The sequence below is a fragment of the Sciurus carolinensis genome, chromosome 16, assembly GCF_902686445.1.
Source record: "Sciurus carolinensis chromosome 16, mSciCar1.2, whole genome shotgun sequence".
NCBI classification, from domain to species: domain Eukaryota; kingdom Metazoa; phylum Chordata; class Mammalia; order Rodentia; family Sciuridae; genus Sciurus; species Sciurus carolinensis.
The window spans coordinates 49,518,682-49,536,799 of NC_062228.1; the positions used below are offsets into that span (position 1 = coordinate 49,518,682).

General features: G+C 51.8%; 2 protein-coding genes across 3 annotated transcripts; one reads left to right on the top strand and one right to left on the bottom strand.

The window, feature by feature from the left end:
• Window positions 1–995: 995 nt before the first annotated feature.
• On the top strand, window positions 996–8,558 carry Dll3 (delta like canonical Notch ligand 3). 2 transcript variants are annotated; one of them, XM_047529560.1, is made up of 9 exons: window positions 999–1,067; window positions 1,215–1,496; window positions 2,233–2,290; window positions 3,975–4,217; window positions 4,627–4,850; window positions 5,680–5,902; window positions 7,038–7,620; window positions 7,860–7,944; window positions 8,375–8,558. In XM_047529560.1, the coding sequence occupies exons 1-9, from the start codon at window positions 999–1,001 to the stop codon at window positions 8,378–8,380; spliced, it is 1,773 nt and encodes a 590-aa protein (XP_047385516.1). In that variant the 3' UTR covers window positions 8,381–8,558. The 2 variants fall into 2 exon arrangements, with proteins under 2 accessions (XP_047385515.1, XP_047385516.1); XM_047529559.1 differs by lacking the exon at window positions 1,215–1,496 and having other exon boundaries at window positions 996–1,067.
• A 2,603-nt stretch (window positions 8,559–11,161) lies between these two features.
• On the bottom strand, window positions 11,162–12,061 carry LOC124967247 (60S ribosomal protein L17-like). The gene has a single exon (XM_047529348.1). The coding sequence runs from the start codon at window positions 11,749–11,751 to the stop codon at window positions 11,176–11,178; it is 576 nt and encodes a 191-aa protein (XP_047385304.1). The 5' UTR covers window positions 11,752–12,061; the 3' UTR covers window positions 11,162–11,175.
• Between the last annotated feature and the right edge of the window lie 6,057 nt (window positions 12,062–18,118).

The following is an 18,118-nucleotide window of genomic DNA, read 5'->3' on the forward strand; positions in this document are numbered from 1 at the left end:
CGGGAGAGCGGCTACTGGTGCGTGAAGACGAATTTCCTGCCCATTTGCTCCTCACACCTTCCGGAGGCCAAACGGGCAGCCCAGCTGCGGCCGAGGGGGAGGGGCGCGGCCGCCCGGCAGATGGCGGCATTTACATACAGCTGAGAGTTCTCTTTGAGGCTGGGGCTCCTCGCCCTGGCGTCTGGTGCGTCTGGTGATGCAGGGTTTGGGAAGGGTGGCTTTGTTATCAGAAGGCGGAACACACGAGTGCCCGCGCGCGCACACACACAGAGGTCCACAAAGAACCCCGGATCTTCATCGTATTCATTCACAGCTACATCCGTGGACCTCCCAAACCTAGTCAACACACACACACACACACACACACACACACACACACACCTTAGTCATTCACAACCTCATGTCCTTTAGCCCACATGCACATAGCCAGCTGGAGACACCTGCACAGGACCACAAAGTCACAGGCTCGGCGACTACACAGAATGGTCCAGAAGCTCACATAAAACACACTCACATGCGCCGAGAAGCACCCACGCAGCCACAGGATCTCCAAACGTCACACACTCACTGCTATTCGCCCACTCAGGTGCGTACTCACACACAGGAGCACAGAATCATTGACAATCTACAATTTGTCATCCATCCACAATTCCAGACACGCTGAGCCACACCGTCCCGTTTAGACACATCCTGCACGTCCTCCAGTAGCCTTTGTCCGCACACAGACACAGAATCCTGTACAACCTCACACACAGGCCCAACGCCGGATTCCCACCCTACCCGACTACACTCAAAATCACGCCCACGAACACACACTACATCGCCCGCGCCCATCGCCACATCGGAACCTCGAGGTTGCTCCCTGCACTGCGCCCCTTCCCCTGCCTCTTCTTCCCCTTGGTCCCCGAGCCAGGCGGCTGCCTGAAGGGGCGGGGCCGTCCTCTCCGTTATAAAGCTCCAGAGCTAGCAGCTGCGACTCCCGAGATCCTGGAAAGGCCATGGTCTCTCTGCGGATGTCCCGGGTTCCGTCCCAAACGGTGATCCTGGCGCTCTTTTTCCTTCCCCAGGTCAGAACACAGCGGGGATGTAATGGAAAGGGATAAATGGGGCTAGGGGTGCGACCCGGTGGTCTTGGGAGGGGATGCGGGGCCGACAGACACCTGGGTCCCCGCGGTCCCCTCACCCTGTGCCCCCTTCCACCCCTTCGACCTCAGGCACGGCCAGCCGGTGTCTTCGAGCTGCAGATCCACTCCTTTGGACCGGGACCAGGCCCAGGGACCCCGCGATCACCCTGCAGCGCCCGGGGGTCCTGCCGCCTCTTTTTCAGGGTCTGCCTAAAGCCGGGGATCTCTGAGGAGGCCGCCGAGGCCCCCTGCGCCCTGGGCGCGGCGCTCAGTGCGCGCGGACCGGTCTACACCGAGCCGCCCGGAGCGCCCGCGACTGACTTGCCGCTGCCGGAGGGCCTCTTGCGTGTGCCCTTCCGAGATGCCTGGCCGGTGAGCCCCTGCCCCGGGGTACTGCCCGTGCTGGGGCTGATCATGCTACCCAAACCTCGACCCCTTTCTTTGGTCCAAATTTCAAAATCCTAACCGTGCTGCCATAGTGGCACATTTCCAGAGAAGTAACTCTACCATCATTCTGGGAAACTACATTTTCAGACTTCTCAACCCTACTCACTGGGCACCCTAAATATTCTGATTCCAACTTGCCCTCTTGGGGGTTCCAAATGTTCTGACCCCAGCTTTCTAGGCTGGAGACCCCAAATTCCCAGAACCCCAAACCCACTCTCTGAAAGTCCTAACTTCATAGAGCCCTACCTTTGTTTCTTGGAGATACTTAAAAATTGGGATCCTCATCTTTATCTCCAAATCTCCTTGCACTTAGGGACTGTTTCCATGCACTGTCTTGGGGACACCTATTCTCCAGGATTTAAATTCTAGACCACTGGGTAAATGACTTTCCCTTTTCCAGTCTGATTTCTCAGCTGTAAAGTGGGATCATACTGGTACTTCAGTGAACCCCTTTGCAGACTCAACTAGGTCTCTTGAATTACGCGCTTGCCATACAACACTCAGCAGAGAGTGCCCACAATATCGTTCCTGCTCTGCAATTCCCTCTGGGAATTGTCCTGGAACTTGGCCACCACTTTTCATGCCTGGACTCTGGCCTTCTCTGAGTGCCTGCCCTGACCATGTAGTCCATTCTGTCTTCCTCCCCTTCTGCCACCAACAGGGCACCTTCTCCCTCATCATTGAAACCTGGAGAGAGGAGCTGGGAGAGCGGATTGGAAGTGAGTGTTCGGCTTTGGGGCTGTGGTTGGGGGTACGGGTCTGGATGTGGGATCCAGGATAGTGACACGAGGTGGTCTGTAAGGTGGAGAGTTCCTGAGACCGCTAGACCCATGCTCCTGTGTGGTAACAGCTCCAGGGCTCTGGGCATCTCAGGTATAGGAATGTCCTGGTGATGGATGTGGAACCCATGGTCTTGGCACAGGTTGGGCATACTTAATCCAAAAAATGGGAACTCTTAAATGCTCCAAAATCCAAAAGTTTTTTTTTTTTTTTTTTTTTTTTTTTTTTTGCAGTGCTGGGCATGGAAGCTAGTTTCCCACATGCCAGGCAAACACTCTTGCACTGTGCTACCCCCAGCCCCCAAAATGAAACTTTTTTGAGAGCTGACATGATGTTGTGGGTGTAAAATTCCACATCTGACCTCATGCGGCACATTGCAGGCAAAATGCAGGTGCACTGCTGGCCCGTGGTGCACTCCTATGATCCCAGCGGCTCGGGAGGCTGAGGCAGGAGGATTGCAGGTTCAAGGGCAGCCTCAGCAACTTAATGAGGCCCTAAGCGATTTAGTGAGAACGTGTCTCAAAATAAAAAATATATAGATAAAGGGCTGGGGATATTTCACTCAGTGGCCCCTGAGTGAAATCCCCAGTACCCCCCCAAAAAAAGCAGGTGCACTAAAAATATAAAATATCATATTATCATATTACTTTCAGGCTATATGTATAAGATATGAAATATAACATATTCCATATTTAGACTTGCTTCTCATACCCAAAATATCTCATTATGTAGGTGCAAATATTTCAAAATCCAACACACTTATGTCTCAGGGTACCCCTCCCTTACTCCTGTGGCATTGGTGATCAAACTCTGCACCTCATGTGTGCTAAGCAAATGCTCTTATCACTGAGCTGTGTCTCTAGCCCCACCCCCCCTTTTTTTTTCCTTGAGATGCATTTCACCATGTCGCCCAGGTTGGTCTCAAAACTCCTGGGCTTAAGTGAGCCTTCTGTCTCAGCACCCCCAGAGCTGGAACCACATGCCATTGCACCCAGCTCTGAAAATTTTGGACAAGCATCCTGCATCAGTATCTGGCAAATTGGAGGAAGCTCTCTTGGAATTGAAGCCACCAGAGCAGGATCTGCATTTCATGGTCTTGCTGTGTCATGACCGGATTTCAAGAACCCAGGATGCAATAGGAGTTAGTTCTGGTTCCTTTATGAGTAACTCCATCACCTGTCACCATAATGATCCTGGGGAACCCTATGGGATGTGGCGGCTTCCCCAGGGGAATACTGAGCAAAGGTTTCAGGATGTGGTCTTATTCTGTTTGGAAACTTGCTATGAAGACCCACAGTGGGGTTCTGTCACCGTTTCGGTATGGAAAATTCCTGGGGCACAATATTAGAATGTGACACCCTTGCTCTGGGGAAGCTGTCACTTTCCCAGCATCCTAAGGTCTCAGGCAATATGAAATTTATGGTTTGGCAACTGGAGTGTCTGTCACTATTTTAACATCTGGGATGCGATGTAATGCTCTCACTTTAGGAGACCCGTTATTTTCCTTTGTCCACAAAAAGATATCAAATGTCACGTGGTGTTAGAGGTCTCATCACTGCTTTAAGTATGGAGAGTCTGGCCGGGTCGGTCGCGCCCACTCCAGCACCCCCGCTTTTCCCGCAGGGCCAGTCTGGAGCCTGCTGGCGCGAGTGGCCGGCCGGCGTCGCCTGGCGGCTGGGGGCCCGTGGGCCCGGGACGTGCAGCGCGCAGGCGCCTGGGAGCTGCGCTTCTCCTACCGCGCGCGCTGCGAGCCGCCTGCCGTCGGAGCCGCATGCGCACGTCTGTGCCGCTCGCGCAGCGCCCCCTCGCGATGCGGCCCGGGACTGCGCCCCTGTGAGCCGTTCGAGGACGAGTGTGAAGCCCCCAGTGAGTCCTCTGTTCAGCCCTAGTCCGTGCGCGCCTCGCCCAGGAACGCCGACTCCCCCTTGCTTCACTCGCGGGTTCCAAAATCCTTCCTCAACCCAACTATTTCCTTCAGGGAGCTGGGGACCCTCGGTCCCTTGCTAGCTCCATTCATGGTCTAGCAGCCTGCGTTCTGAACCTCACTCCTCACCTCACTTCCTAGCCGTGCAGCTCACCCCCTCTCTGGGCCTCAGTTTCCCTGTCTGTAAACTGGGAGGGAGGTCACAATACCATCTATCCCAGAGGGCTGTCATGAGATAGGGTAGTGCACGGAAAGCACTCAACCTCTCTGCTTCAGATCCTTGCCCTTGACCTTCTCCAACGTTGATACCCCTCTTCTCTCTGCCTCTCCACCCCCCTCCCCGCCCCACAGCAGCGTGTCGAGCCGGCTGCAACCCGGAGCATGGCTTCTGTGAGCAGCCAGATGAATGCCGATGCCTGGAGGGCTGGACTGGGCCCCTCTGCACGGTCCCTGTCTCAACCAGCAGCTGCCTTAGCCCTAAGGGCCCCTCATCTGCCACCGCTGGATGTCTTGTGACTGGGCCCGGGCCCGGGCCCTGTGACGGGAACCCGTGTGCCAATGGAGGCAGCTGTAGTGTCAGTATCCCCTCTCCCACCTCACCCTGATTAGAACTTCACCCTGGGAGTTCCTGAGACCTCCCTCTCTGGGGCTTCATGAGACACCAACCTGGGTTGGAGATCTAGAAGTAGCCATCACAGAGGGCTTCCTGGAGGCATCCAGCCTACATTGGGGCCTTGAAGTAGCATTAGGTGATGGAGATGGGACTGAGGAGCAAGGACTGAGTGGATGGTACCAGAAGGTGGGATGGGAACCAGGAGTGGGTGGGGCAATGGGAGTGGAGGATCTGGGATCCTGGGAGAAGGAGGTAAAGATGGCAGAAGCTTCCAGGACTAGGGCTTGAGAAGTGTGGTTTGGCTGAGGGGTGGCCAGGTGAGTGGCATGGAGGGGGCAAAGGCACAGAAGTGGGAATGAGCTTGGTGTCTATGCTGGGACAAAGGAGAGCCACTTCTACCCTGGGAGAGTGAGAGGCACTCAGTTCAAGTAAGGATCACCTGGGAAGAGATCAAGAGAAGCCTTCATGGAGGAGGTGGGCGTAGAGCTGGGACCTCAAAGTAGGATTTGTGTATGTGGATGGATTTGGGGAGGGCAGAGCAGACAGGCGGCACTTGGTGGGCAAAGGGGTAGCCTTGGGATGGGGCGCTCAGGGTCTCCAGAGCCCCCTCCCTGTGGGCTGCAGTGTAGATGGAGTGGACAAGGGGCTGTCTGGAGAGGACTCCCAGGCGAGGTTCCTGAATACTGGGACTTGGGGCAGGACAAAGAGCAGCCCCAGTAGTTAAGTCTGAGGAGCGGGGTGGGGTTTTGCTCTGGGGAGCCTCCTGCACAAAACCCTCTTGCCCCCGCCAGGAGACACCCGGGTCCTTCGAGTGTGCCTGCCCCCGTGGGTTCTACGGCTTGCGGTGTGAGGTGAGCGGGGTGACTTGTGCGGATGGACCCTGCTTCAATGGTGGCTTGTGTGTTGGGGGTGCAGACCCCGACTCTGCCTACGTCTGCCACTGCCCACCTGGCTTCCAAGGTTCCAACTGCGAGAAGAGGGTGGACCGGTGCAGCCTGCAGCCATGCCAGAACGGTAAGGCGGGAGGCCAGAGCGGCAGGGGAGGGGGAGGGGGTCCCTGCGTGGCTCAGACGGTCCTGGGCGAGAATCCTGGCTTTCTATTCTGTAACCCCAGTGTTCTGCCCAGCCAGTGTTCTGTAAAACGGGCAAGGAGGTCGACCCCATCTCATAAATATGTATGACTGTCTGTATGTCTGTCAGGCCTCCATCTAGGCACTGCAGATTGCATCAGGGAAACGGGAGAAAATCCTTGCCCTCTTGGAGCTGATGTGGCAGGAATGTGCCTGCCGTGCTGCAAATCAGCAGGGAGGACAGTGGGGTTGGAACAGAGAGCAGAGGAGAGGGTGAGAGACTGAGGTCAGGCAGGTGATGGGAGCAGATCCTGTGGGACCTCCTGGGCAGCCAGAAAGGAGGACTCTTGCTTTTACGCTGAGATGGAGCCACAGGACAGTTCTGAAAGGAGAACCACCTGATCTGATATAGGTGTTAAAAGATTAAATGAGATCGTAAATGTAAAGTGCTTTTCATGAATTGTGCCTGGCACCCTCTTAAAAGTGAATAGAATGATTCTTTCCAAAATACTGAGTGTGCACTGTGGCCACAGCAGTGGCCAGGCCATCTCTTGAGCCCTGCCCTCCGAGGGTACCAAGGGCTGCCTCAGCCCCTGGTCCTCTGCCCATCCTCAGAGATAGCCCAGAGAGGTCAGGCTGTGGTGCTCTCTCAGGGCACGTGATCAGGGTTGGGCTAGAAGAAGAGTTGGGGAGGGCTCCCTGGAGGAAGGTCTCTGAGCACAGACCTGAAGGTTGAACTCGGGAAGAGAAAAAGTAAAAAAACGGGAGCAAAGGAAAAGAGGAGGCGCAGTCCAGGCAGCAGAAGGCAGGGCAAAAGCCAGGTGGTTCAAAGGCTAGTTCTGAGACCTGTTAACTAAGTACGTGTCAAGGTGAGAAAGAGACTGAGGGTCAAAGAAGTGATGCTGCGTCATTCCAAGACGTAGAAAAAGCAGCGACCTGGTTTTCCAGGCAAACCAAGGGGCTGGCCTTTGAGTTAGAAAACGGGGCACCCAGCGTGGCGACCACGGAGCTGAGAAACTGGCACGGGCGGGCTGGGGGCTCCAGCCAGGGCTGCGCTGCTGACGCCCCCTTCCCCGCAGGCGGGATCTGCCTGGACCTGGGCCACTCCCTGCGCTGCCGCTGCCGCGCGGGCTTCGCGGGTCCGCGCTGTGAGCATGACCTGGACGACTGCGCCGGCCGCGCCTGCGCCAACGGCGGCACGTGCGTGGAGGGTGGCGGCGCGCGCCGCTGCTCCTGCGCGCTGGGCTTCGGCGGCCGCGACTGCCGCGAGCGCGCGGACCCCTGCGCCGCGCGCCCTTGCGCTCACGGTGGTCGATGCTACGCCCACTTCTCCGGCCTCGTCTGCGCCTGCGCGCCCGGCTACATGGGCGCGCGCTGCGAGTTCCCGGTTCACCCTGAAGGCGCGGAGGACGGCGTAAGCGCAGCTCGACCCAGCCTGAGGCCATCGGATCCGCAGCGCTTCCTTCTGCCGCCAGCTTTGGGGCTGCTGGTGGCCGCGGGCTTGGCTGGTGCTGCACTCTTGCTGGTCCACGTGCGCCGCCGTGGCCCGGGTCGGGAGACTGGGTCTCGCCTGCTGGCGGGATCCCCGGAGCCGTCGGTCCACACGCTCCCCGATGCACTTAACAACTTGAGGACGCACGAGGGCTCCGGTGATGGCCCCAGGTGAGGGCCGCTGAGGGATGCTTTGTCGCTGTTGGTGGCCGGCATCCATCTCTTTCGTGCGAGCGGGCGCTGTCTTTGGTGCATCTTCCTGATTGGTCCGAACCCCTCTAGCCCTCTTCGGATTGGGTAGTTCCAGAATTCCCCTAGTTGACCGCGGGTTCCTCTTCTAGACGGGTGGGGCAAACAAGATCTGAGAATTTAGAGGGATTCGGTCTTTCCTTCTTTCCTTCCTCCCGCAGTTCGTCAGTAGATTGGAATCACCCCGAAGATGGAGACTCTCGCTCGATTTATGTCATTTCTGCTCCTTCAGTCTATGCTCGGGAGGTAGCTATGCCCTTTGTCTCCACAGTTCACACCCTGGGCACACTAGTAAAGGCAACCCTGATTTTTCTGTAGTTCTCATTGATTCTGTATTGAAACAAGGAGGACAGAGTCTCCGCAAGGTCCTTAAGCCCACTGTTCAGTTCTGACTTAATTCTATCTTGCATTCCTCTATCTGTCGTTTGGGCTCCTTGCCACCTTCTCCATGGAAGGCCCATGGGCTCAAGAGGTCACGGTAGGGGCTGGGGAGATAGCTCAGTCGGTAGAGTGCTTGCCTTGCAAGCACAAGGCCCTGGGTTCCATCCCCAGCACCCCCCCACCAAAAAAAAAAAGAGGTCACGGTGGAGACCCTCAGTCAGAGCTGCTTCTGGGGAGGGAGCTGGGTGGCGGAGGGGCGGCCCTTCTAATGATTCTTACTCCTTTCCTTTTCTAGGCCTGAACTGCCCATCAGCACCTGGAGACAGAGCCTGGATGTACTTTGCTTGCTAGTGTCCAGTCTCTGCCCCAGACACTTTGGAGTGCATGCTGGCAGGGGTGGCTGGGAGAACTTAACTGTTGGCAATTGTACATAATGGTTATTTATATCCTATTTTTTCTCTCCCCATCTCTCCAGAGACATCTATAAAGGCTCTTATTTTGATCAGCTATCTCAGGCTGAGTGCTTTATAGTTGGTGTTAGGAATGAGAGGAGGAGAGATTTGACTCCTGAGGAGAATGAGATTTTTGGGGGGTGGGTACCAGGGATTGAACCCAGGGGCCTCTACCACTGAGCCACATTCCTAGCTCTTTTTTATATTTTATTTAGAGACAGGGTCTTGCTGAGTTGCTTAGCGCCTCGCTAAGTTACTGAGGCTGGCTTTGAACTCGGGATCCTCCTGCCTCAGCCACCCGAGCCACTGGAATTACAGGCATGCACCACCATGGATGATACTAATGGGATTATGTTGCAGAAATCAGAAACCATACAAATTGATTTAAATTTTAAAATAACATTGTTAAAACACAAAATTACAACAAATCTGATTTTGTAGATCTTAACTGGCTTTATTTGTTACTGAATTAGGCAGCAGTCTTTATGAAACATGGTTCAGAAAACTCCCTTCCACCCCATAGGCAGGTTAAAATTTATCCTAAGAAGAGGAAGTGACAGGACAGGGGCTGGGGCTCAGTGACAGAGCTCAGGGTTCGATCCTCAGCACCACATAAAAATATATTGTGTCCATCTACAACTAAAAAAAATTTTTTTTTAAAAAAAGGAAATGATACAGAAACAGGAAGTGAGGTAGAGACACTCATGGTTACAGCTAGGTGTCTGTCTTATTTGAACATTTGAATAGTTGGCTACTTGTGATTGGCTAAGACTCAACTACTTTGCACATCTAGTTAAACTATAGTTCACTATGTAGGGATGTCACTTTTGGCCAAATAATTCAAAGTAACAGTTCATAAGAAATAATCCTGTGGCAGCTTCAAGTAGGGCTAGACTCCAGCCCAGTGTCTTTTTCCAGTTGGCTCTTTGTGTGTGTATGTGTGTGTGTGTATGTGTGTGTGTGTCTGTTTCCAGTTGGCTCTTTGTGTGTGTGTGTGTGTGTGTGTGTGAGAGAGAGAGAGAGAGAGAGAGAGAGAGAGAGAGAGAGAGAAACTGGAGATTGAACACAGGGGTGCTTTACCACTGAGCTACATCCCCAGTCCTTTTTATTTATTAATGATTTTTGAATTCTGGGACAGAGTTGCTAAGTTGCTGAGGCTCCCTCACACCTGTGATCCTGCTGCCTTGGCCTCCCAGATTCGCTGGGATTACAAATGTGGGCCATCATGCCCTGCTCCAATTGGCTCTCTTACCCCTGAATTGCCTTCATAGGTTGACAGATCTTCACTGATCCTGGCTGGTCACAAGGCCACCACTGAACTAGTTGCCAAGCAGCCTGGTTTACTCTTGTCGTCTCCCTGCTGTGTGCAAGGACATAAGGCTGGCCTGCCCAAATCACGTGCGGTATGTGGGAGAGGGTCCCACCTCAAGTTAGGGTTCATTGCTAGAAATGAGTACTGCGCCAGGCAGGCACCCCCCAGAGCTGCCTTGTAAGAAAGCTACAGAAGTTCTTCAGGCTGGAGGCAAGTGAGAGAGGCGCGAAGTCCACACCAGGCAGCAGAGCACTGGGAAAGGCGGTAGCGGAACCACCGGAGTCCGCACCTCTGTTTCTTCTCCTTTCTTCTGTTAACTGGTTTAAAAAGCAATTGTGTAAACTGAATTCTCTGGACTTCATATCAGTCAGCATGGGCTGTGAGGGGCTGAACGTGTCCCCCCAGCATTTCCTGTTAGAATCTGATCCCCAACGTGGTGTGTTTGGAGAGGGGGCGTTGGGCGGTACTGGGTCAAGGGTGCAGCGTTCAGGAATGGGACTGATGCTTTCATAAGAAGAGAGCTCCGGCGTGGAGGAGAGCCCTCACCAGAACCTGACCCTGCTGGCCCTCTGATCTTGGACTTGGAACCTGCTGAACTGTGAGAAATACATGTCTGCTTAATGCACCCAGTTTATGATATTTCTTTACAGCAGCCTGAGCTAAGACAGGTAGGTTTTGTGCAATAGCAAGTGACCTTCAGATCTTAACGGCTTACAGAAGCACAGGTTTGGGGCTGTGGGTGTGGCTCAGTGGTAGAGCGCTTGCCTAGCACGCTGGAGGCCCTGGGTTCCAGCATTAGCAACGTAAAAAACCAAAATAAAACAACCCCTCCCCAAACAAATGACAGCAAATCCCCACAGGTTTCTTGTCATGGCACACCTCCAAGCCACCAGTTCTGCTCCACATTGCTTTCCCCCCAAGGCCAAGGCTAACAGGAGCCTCTATCTGGATCACTGCCAGGCAACCTGTTAGAGGGAAAGAGCAGCGAGACTCGGGCGGAGGCTCCTAAAACGCCTGCTCACATTTTATTGGGCAACACAAGTCACATGACTTGAGCCTGCTGTTGGTGGGGCAGCAAGTAGTATCCCGTCAGGGAGCGACAGTGAATACTTTGAATGGAGGCTGCTACAGATGTATACCCAGGAGAGTTGGCCTGGTCCCTGGCGTAGCCGTCAGTTTCACCAGCTAGTGACAGCTGGTTTCTCGGTCCTCATTTCCGCAGTTAGTTCCCGCTGGGGTGTATAAGAAACCCTGGGAAGACTGACATTTCACCGTATAAACCTTTGTTGTTGTTGTTGTTGTTGTTGTTGTTTTTTGCATTTTATGCTGAATTTATTCCCGTGCCATAAGTTTTTGTTTCTTTAGTTTCTTCTGGGATATTTTTTTCTTCTGTGCAACCTCCTCTTCTGGTTTAGGAACAATCTGTTCCTTTTCAGTGAGGATCATCTCAGTGTGGCAGGGGGAACTCATGTATGGGTTAATCCCACCATGAGCTCTGTAAGTAAGGCGGCGCATCTTGGGTGCTTTGTTCACCTGGATATGTTCAATGACCAGAGAATCTACGTCTAAACCCTTAAGTTCAGCATTACTCTCTGCATTTTTAAGCATATGCAGCAAAAATTCAGCACTCCTTTTGGGCCACCGTCCCTGTGTCCAGCCCCACTGTCCCTGTGTCCAGCCCCACTGTTTGGCCTGGGCACACCTACCAACTCCACCATTGTAACGCCGGAATGGCACACATTGCTTCTTTAAAGTGACATCCTTCAGGTACTTGGTAGCTTTTCGGATATGCATACCCTTGATGGCCTGCGCAGTTTCACAGGTGTTCTTAAAGTGAACGCGAAGATTTGAACCTCTTGATTTGCATGACTTTGTGGGGTTTTCTGGGTCAAGAGAGTATCGGACCATTTTCACAGATCACCTGAGGCCGCTTACAGGAAGAGAGTAAACCTTTGTTTTATTTAACACCGCCCCCTATCTTGCTGTTTTGGAACACGTCAGAAGATCCCCTCTGACGTCACAGGGTGCTAGGCTTTGAATGTGGTTTGTCCCCTCCAAAACTCACGTTGAAATTTAATTGCTAATGTAATAGTATTGAGAGGTGGAGGGACCTTTAAAAGTGATTAGTTCACGTGGTGTCACCCTCAAGAATGGATTAATGTTGCCGGGCATGGTGGGGCATGCCTGTCTGTAATCCCAGCAGGTTGGGAGGCTGAGGCAGGAGGATTGTGAGTTCAAAGCCAGCCTCAGCAACTTAGCAAGGTCCTGTCTCAAAAAAGGGCTGTGGATGTGGCTCAGTGGTTAAGCGCCTGTGTGTTCAATTTTGGTACCAAAAATTAAAAAAAAAAAAAAAAAAAAAAGGATTCATGTCGTCATGGGAGTGAGTTATTGGGGGACAAGGTTGGTATAAAGCAAATCTGCCTTAGCCTTTTCCTCCTTTGCATGTGCTTGCTTCCCCTTCTGCCACGTTGTGATGCAGTCTGTGCCCTCAGCAGAAGTCCAGCAGACTCTGGCCTACTCTCCTGGACTTTCCAGCCTCCAGGACTGTGAGCCAAGAGGAACTTTCATGAACTGCCCAGTCTCAGGTGTTCCGTTATAGCAACGAAAATGGACTAAGACACCATGGAACGATGTTTCCTTTTTCACAGGTAGCAGATGGAATAGCGGAGTAAATTTTTGTTATTCTTCAGGAGGTATGTTGAGATCTGCCCAGGTAAAAAGGTGGGATATTGACAATCTGTTATGATTTAACCTAATACCAATTTATAGGAAATTCAGAGAACAGGTGTTAAGTACCACCCCGAGATGAACAAAATCCAGACTGTGGGAACTTCATGGGATAAATAAGTGGTTTCTTGAGGAAATAATTAGCTTAGTACTTCAAATTCACTAGAATGATTACAAGTAAAATGACAGGAACAGGTGTTGGTTAGGATGTGGAAATACAGGAGCCCTCATATGCTGCTCTTGGGAAAAATGATGAAGCCACTGTGAAACAGGCAGCTTCTTAATAAATTAAACAGAGTTACTCTGTGACCTAGCAATTCCACTCCTCCTTATCTCCTCAAGAGAGAAAATATGGTGCCAGGCACAGGGGCCCATGCCCATAATTGCAGTGGCTCCGGAGGCTGAGGCAGGAGGATCGCGAGTTTAAAACCAGCCTCAGCAATTTAGTGAGGCCCTGAGCAACTCCGTGAGATCCTGTCTCTAAATAAAATACCAAAAAAAAGGGCTGGGGATGTGGCTCAGTGGTTAAGCACCCCTGGGTTCAATCCCTGGTATCAAAATAAAAACACAAAGAAAAAAAGAGAGAAAATGTGTACCTCCAAAGATTTTCTTGCAAACGTTCATAGACATGTTATTCAAAAAAAGCCAGAATGTGGGGGCTGGGGTTGTGGTTCAGTGGTAGAGCACTTGCCTAGCACGTGCGAGGCACTGGGTTCAATTCTCAGCACCACATAAAAATAAATAAAATAAAGGTCCGTGGACAACTAAAAAAATACTGTTAAAAAAAGCCAGAATGTAGGGCTGGGGCTATGGCTCAATGGCAGAGCGCTTGCCTGGCACAGGTGAGGCACTGGGTTTGATCCTCAGCATCACATAAAAATAAATAAATAAAATAACATAAAAATAAATAAATAAAATAAAGGGATTGTGTCCCTCTACAACTACAAAAAAAAAAAAAAAAAAAAAAAAAAAAAAAAAGCCAGAATGTGGAAACCACCTGTGTCCATCAATGGATGATAGTTCATCCAAAGTGTGATCTGTCCACACAAGGGAATATTATTTGGCCATGAAAGAAATGAAGTACCGACATCCAAATGAACCATGAAAACATGGAAGTGGAAGAAGCAAGCCATGTCACAGAATTCCATTTGCATGGAATGTCTAGAAGAGGCAGATCTATAGAGCCAGAAGGTCAATTCGTGGCTGCCTGGGTTTGGGTGGGACTGGAGGTTAACTGTAAATGGGTGGAAAGGCTCTTATGATGCATAGGTTCTAAGAGGACTGGGAGCCAGGTGCAGTGGTGCACACCTGTAACCTCAGATCCTCGAGTTTGAGGAAAGAGGATCACAAGTTCAAGGTCAACCTGGGCAACTTAGTGAGACCCTGTCTAAAAAAAAAAAAAAAAGTTTGGGGGTTTGGGGTTGTAGCTCAGTGGTAGAACACCCTGGATTCAATCCTCCGTACCAAAAATAAATTAATTAAAAGATAAATAAATTAATTAAAAACCTTATTCTTGAACCTCTAAATCCATGAGCCAAAATACACCTCTCTCTGCTTCATCAGTAGCCGCGTCAGGTATTTCATTACAGTGACACAAGCTGACTGACGCAGGAGCTTCAGCAGAGGGGACTGGCGCGAGCCGCTGGATCACGGCCACTTGCTGTGGTTGGAAGTGGTCTACCTCCAAAGATTCATGTGTTCGGCCCTTGGGCCCCAATGTGGCATAAGACTGGACCACTGGTGAGGGTGGCACATCATGGCAGCCGTGTACAGCATCAAACTGCTCACTTCACAAGCCAGGAGGCCGAGAGACTGAGACTGGGGTTCCACAATCCCCTTGGAGGGCACACCTGCAGTGGTCTAGGGACCTCCCACTAGGCTCCACCTCTGGGAGGTTCACACCATCTCCCGGTTACCCAGCCACCCGGGAGGCCAGTCCTTTAACACATGAACTTTTGGAGGACACCCATCCAAACCATAGAAACTTTCGTTGGGGATTAAGTTTCCAATTTATGCTATTTTTTGGGGAGACATGGTCAAACCCAGTTATTTATTTTTGGGGGTGGACGTGCCAGGGATTGAACTCTGGGGCACTTGACCCCTGAGTCACTCCCCCAGCCCTATTTTGTATCTTTTATTCAGAGACAGGGTCTCACTGAATTGCTTAGCGCCTTGCTTTTGCTGAGGCTGACTTTGAACTTGTGATCCTCTTACCCCAGCGTCCTGAGCCACTGGGATTACCCGTTTGCACCACTGGGCCCAGTGCACCCAGCTATTGTTTTGTGCAGTCTCTGCATTTGTGTTATGTTTAGCAACAAAAAAGTTTAAAACAAAAGTATGGCTAATTGCCCACTACCTATTGCTAGGGATAATGCTGCAAGAACTCAGTGGCAGAAAACACTGAACATAAACTTTTGCTCCAGAGGCTACAGGTTGACTCGGCTTCGGGCACTCAGGGTGGCTGATGTGGGCGGGCCTCAGGAATATGTCCCTGGCAAGCGCAGGGGTCAGCTGGGAGCTGGCTGCTCTGCCGGGCTCCACAGGCCCCTCGTCCTCCAGCAGGCTGGTTCTGGTTTGTTCTCCTGGCCAAGGCAGGAGTTCCAGTGGACTCTACCAACATTCCTCATTTTGCCAGTGTCCTATGGATCAGAGCCAGTCACAGGCCAGGAGTGGGGAAATGGATTCTGCCTCTTCAGGGGAGAAGGTACAGAGTCCCTTTCCAAGGGCCTGAATGGGGAAGGGGAAGGGGACAGAGTCGGGGCATCGGGGTCATTTTTGCCATCAACACTGGGACCCCCTCCCCCTTTGGAGGGAAAGTCATCCGGGTCCTTGGATACAGATGCCCCAAACAACCAAACAAAACTAAACAAAAAATCCTAAACTCCAAAAACCAAGACAGAAGTCAGGGATCTCTCTAAGACAGGTGAAGAATCCAGTCCTTGGCAAATCGTAGGAGCAGGACTGGCAATAGCTAGCTGTCTCCTCCACTGTTCCGGGTGGGAATAAAGGGCAAGTGCAAATACTTTGACTTGGCCCTGTTTCTGCGTTTTCCAAAATCTCCTTCCAAATGAGACCGAAAGATCTAAGTCAGAACAAGCAGAAAGGGGTCTGGGGTTGTGGCTCAGTGGTGGAGCACTTGCCTAGCACGTGTGAGGCACTGGGTTCGATCCTCAGTACCACATAAAAATAAATAAATAAATCAATGGTATCGTGTTCATCTATGACTAAAAAAAATTTTTTAAAAAGAACTAGAAGGAAGGAGGTCATCTTCCCTAATTTGGGGAACATCCTAAGACAGTTAATAATACTCTTAATGCTGTTGGTACCTTTGAAAAAATAAAAAAGGTTACGTGTGTATAGATAGGAGTGCCTGGGCTCAGATCTTGGTTCTATCACTTGCTAGGATGAGCCACTTCACCTCTCTGTGCCTTCATTTCTTCATCTGTAAAATGGGAAGAATAGAATCTGCTTCATAAAATTGGGGGTATCAACGGACAAGTACAAGGCATTTTATAACAGAGCCTGCATATAATAAATGCTCAATGAATATTAACTCTCAGGGCTGGGGATATAGCTCAGTTAGTAGCTTGCTTGCTCTGCAAGCACAAGGTCCTGGGTTCAATCCCCAGCACCCCCAAAAATGTTCACTCTCAATATTGTGCTATGAGGAAAGACAATCCCACAGAGGGGGAAAGAGAAGGGTGGAGACTTGCCTGGCATCAAACAAAATTAAGTGGCTTTCCTGGTTTTTGAGACCCAGGCCCAAGTTTTAACACGGACAATCTCTCAGAGGTTGGATAGTGGGTTATGCCTCTCTTTTTCTCAGAACCCTTCTGTGAATCTGAAGCAAGTCTGACCTAACCATATTGTGCTAGCCTTGGTTTCCACCATATATCATGGGTCCTAAGATATTATTGTGCAAAATGGGAATTACACAGGAATTCTCTGTCCTATCGTTCCAACTTCCTGGGACTGTTAACTAAATAAATTCAATTATTTATATTTGAATTGCATAATTACATATTATATAAAACATATATTCAAGTAAAAAGATTGTGCATGTGCAGACCTGTGCAAAGTTTGTAAGGAGCGTGCGGGTGTGCGCCTGCGGAGTTCGGGGCCAAGAGCACTCTCAGGATTGATAACTGGATGGAAGGGTTGACTGGAAGCTGCTACACTCGGTCATGGTGCATCACAGAGGAAGGATATGGATTAAAATCAGCCGAGGGAAGAGCAGCAGAGTCCAGGGGAGCTCCCGGTATGAGTGTCTGGGTGTCTTCTCTGGGGAGTCATTGTTGTTCTCCCCGTGACAGTGAGTGATATGAGCGTGTGTCTTACCAACCACCGGGGTGCCCCTGTGCACCTTTAGGGTCTACAGTTGGTCAAGTAGGTGTGATTGACAGTCCCAGTGGCTGATCTTAGAGTTTCCAGCACTTCCCAAGGTTGAGGTGACAGTGTGGCCCAAAGACCCCACCATCAGTCACACTGTTAGCACAGGATACCTGCTATGGCTTAACTACCAGCTCAAGGACACCGTGTTTCCAGAAGGACATCCGAGGGCTTAGAGATCATTTCCCAGGAGCCAAGGGCAAAGGCCAGACCTCTGTGGGCAAGATTAATACGAGCCTCCCACGACTCCCCGGCCTGGGGAGTCCATGTCCTCAGGTGGCCACTGCTTGGGCTCCAGTCCCTCGCCCCGCTTGCTGCCCGTGCTCCAGCCCTGTGAGGCACTGTCAGCTCCTGGAACAAGCCAGGTTTCCCCTCTGCCTCCAGCAAACCCCAGCTTTCCCTCCTTAACTCCTATTCCTGGTCTCTTTCATTAACTCCCCATTTATTAAGCACCTCCTGTGTACTGGGCCTTGATCTAGGAGTTAGGGACTGAACAAGACACACAAATCCTTACCCTTGAAGTTCTCAGTGATAGAGTCCTTCTCAGAGTGCGGAGGCCACAGGACCCTGGAGCCACCAGCTTGGGTTTGAATCCCAAGTGCATATTCTCAAAGCTCACAGTTGTCACCTTTCCTAGGCGGCCCTGGCTGACTGCTACAGACTGGTTGCATCTCTCTGGGGCAGTGCAGGTCCTCAGTGCTCTCCCATCCTGGCCCTGACCACCCTGGGCTGCCATTCCCATGGACAGGGAGCCTGGTGAGGACAGGAAGGCAGGGACCGGGGCTTTCCTGATCCTTCCTCTGTCCCCAGAAGCACCCAGCACAGAACGGTGTACACAATAGGCACTCAATAAACTTATGCTGAACACACGAACGTCAGCGGCAGCTGTGGAATGCACTGGGGCGCCCTGTGTGTTTCTTACCTTGGTGGTGGCGATCGAAGGGCTGGGAATTACTCGGAATTGCTCCGGGGGAGCTGCAGCCGCGCCACATCCCAGGCCTAGGTCTGTGGAACCTCCGCCCGGGTGGAACGCGGTGTAACAGTGCCTCCCTGTGGGCACCCCTCATTTTAGAACCCTGGTGCTGGGGTGCTCTCCTCGCCCAGGAAGCGGGGCGGGGCGGGACGCAGGACCCGGATTCCCGGGTCCCACCCGGTCCCC

Excerpts from the sequence above, each read along its gene's own strand:
- LOC124967247 (XM_047529348.1), bottom strand. The coding sequence starts at position 11,751 with ATGGTCCGATACTCTCTTGACCCAGAAAACCCCACAAAGTCATGCAAA.
- Dll3 (XM_047529560.1), top strand. The coding sequence starts at position 999 with ATGGTCTCTCTGCGGATGTCCCGGGTTCCGTCCCAAACGGTGATCCTG. Across the intron at positions 5,903-7,037 it reads CCTGCAGCCATGCCAGAACG|GCGGGATCTGCCTGGACCTG; the intron begins GTAAGGCGGGAG and ends CCTTCCCCGCAG. Across the intron at positions 7,621-7,859 it reads GGCTCCGGTGATGGCCCCAG|TTCGTCAGTAGATTGGAATC; the intron begins GTGAGGGCCGCT and ends TTCCTCCCGCAG.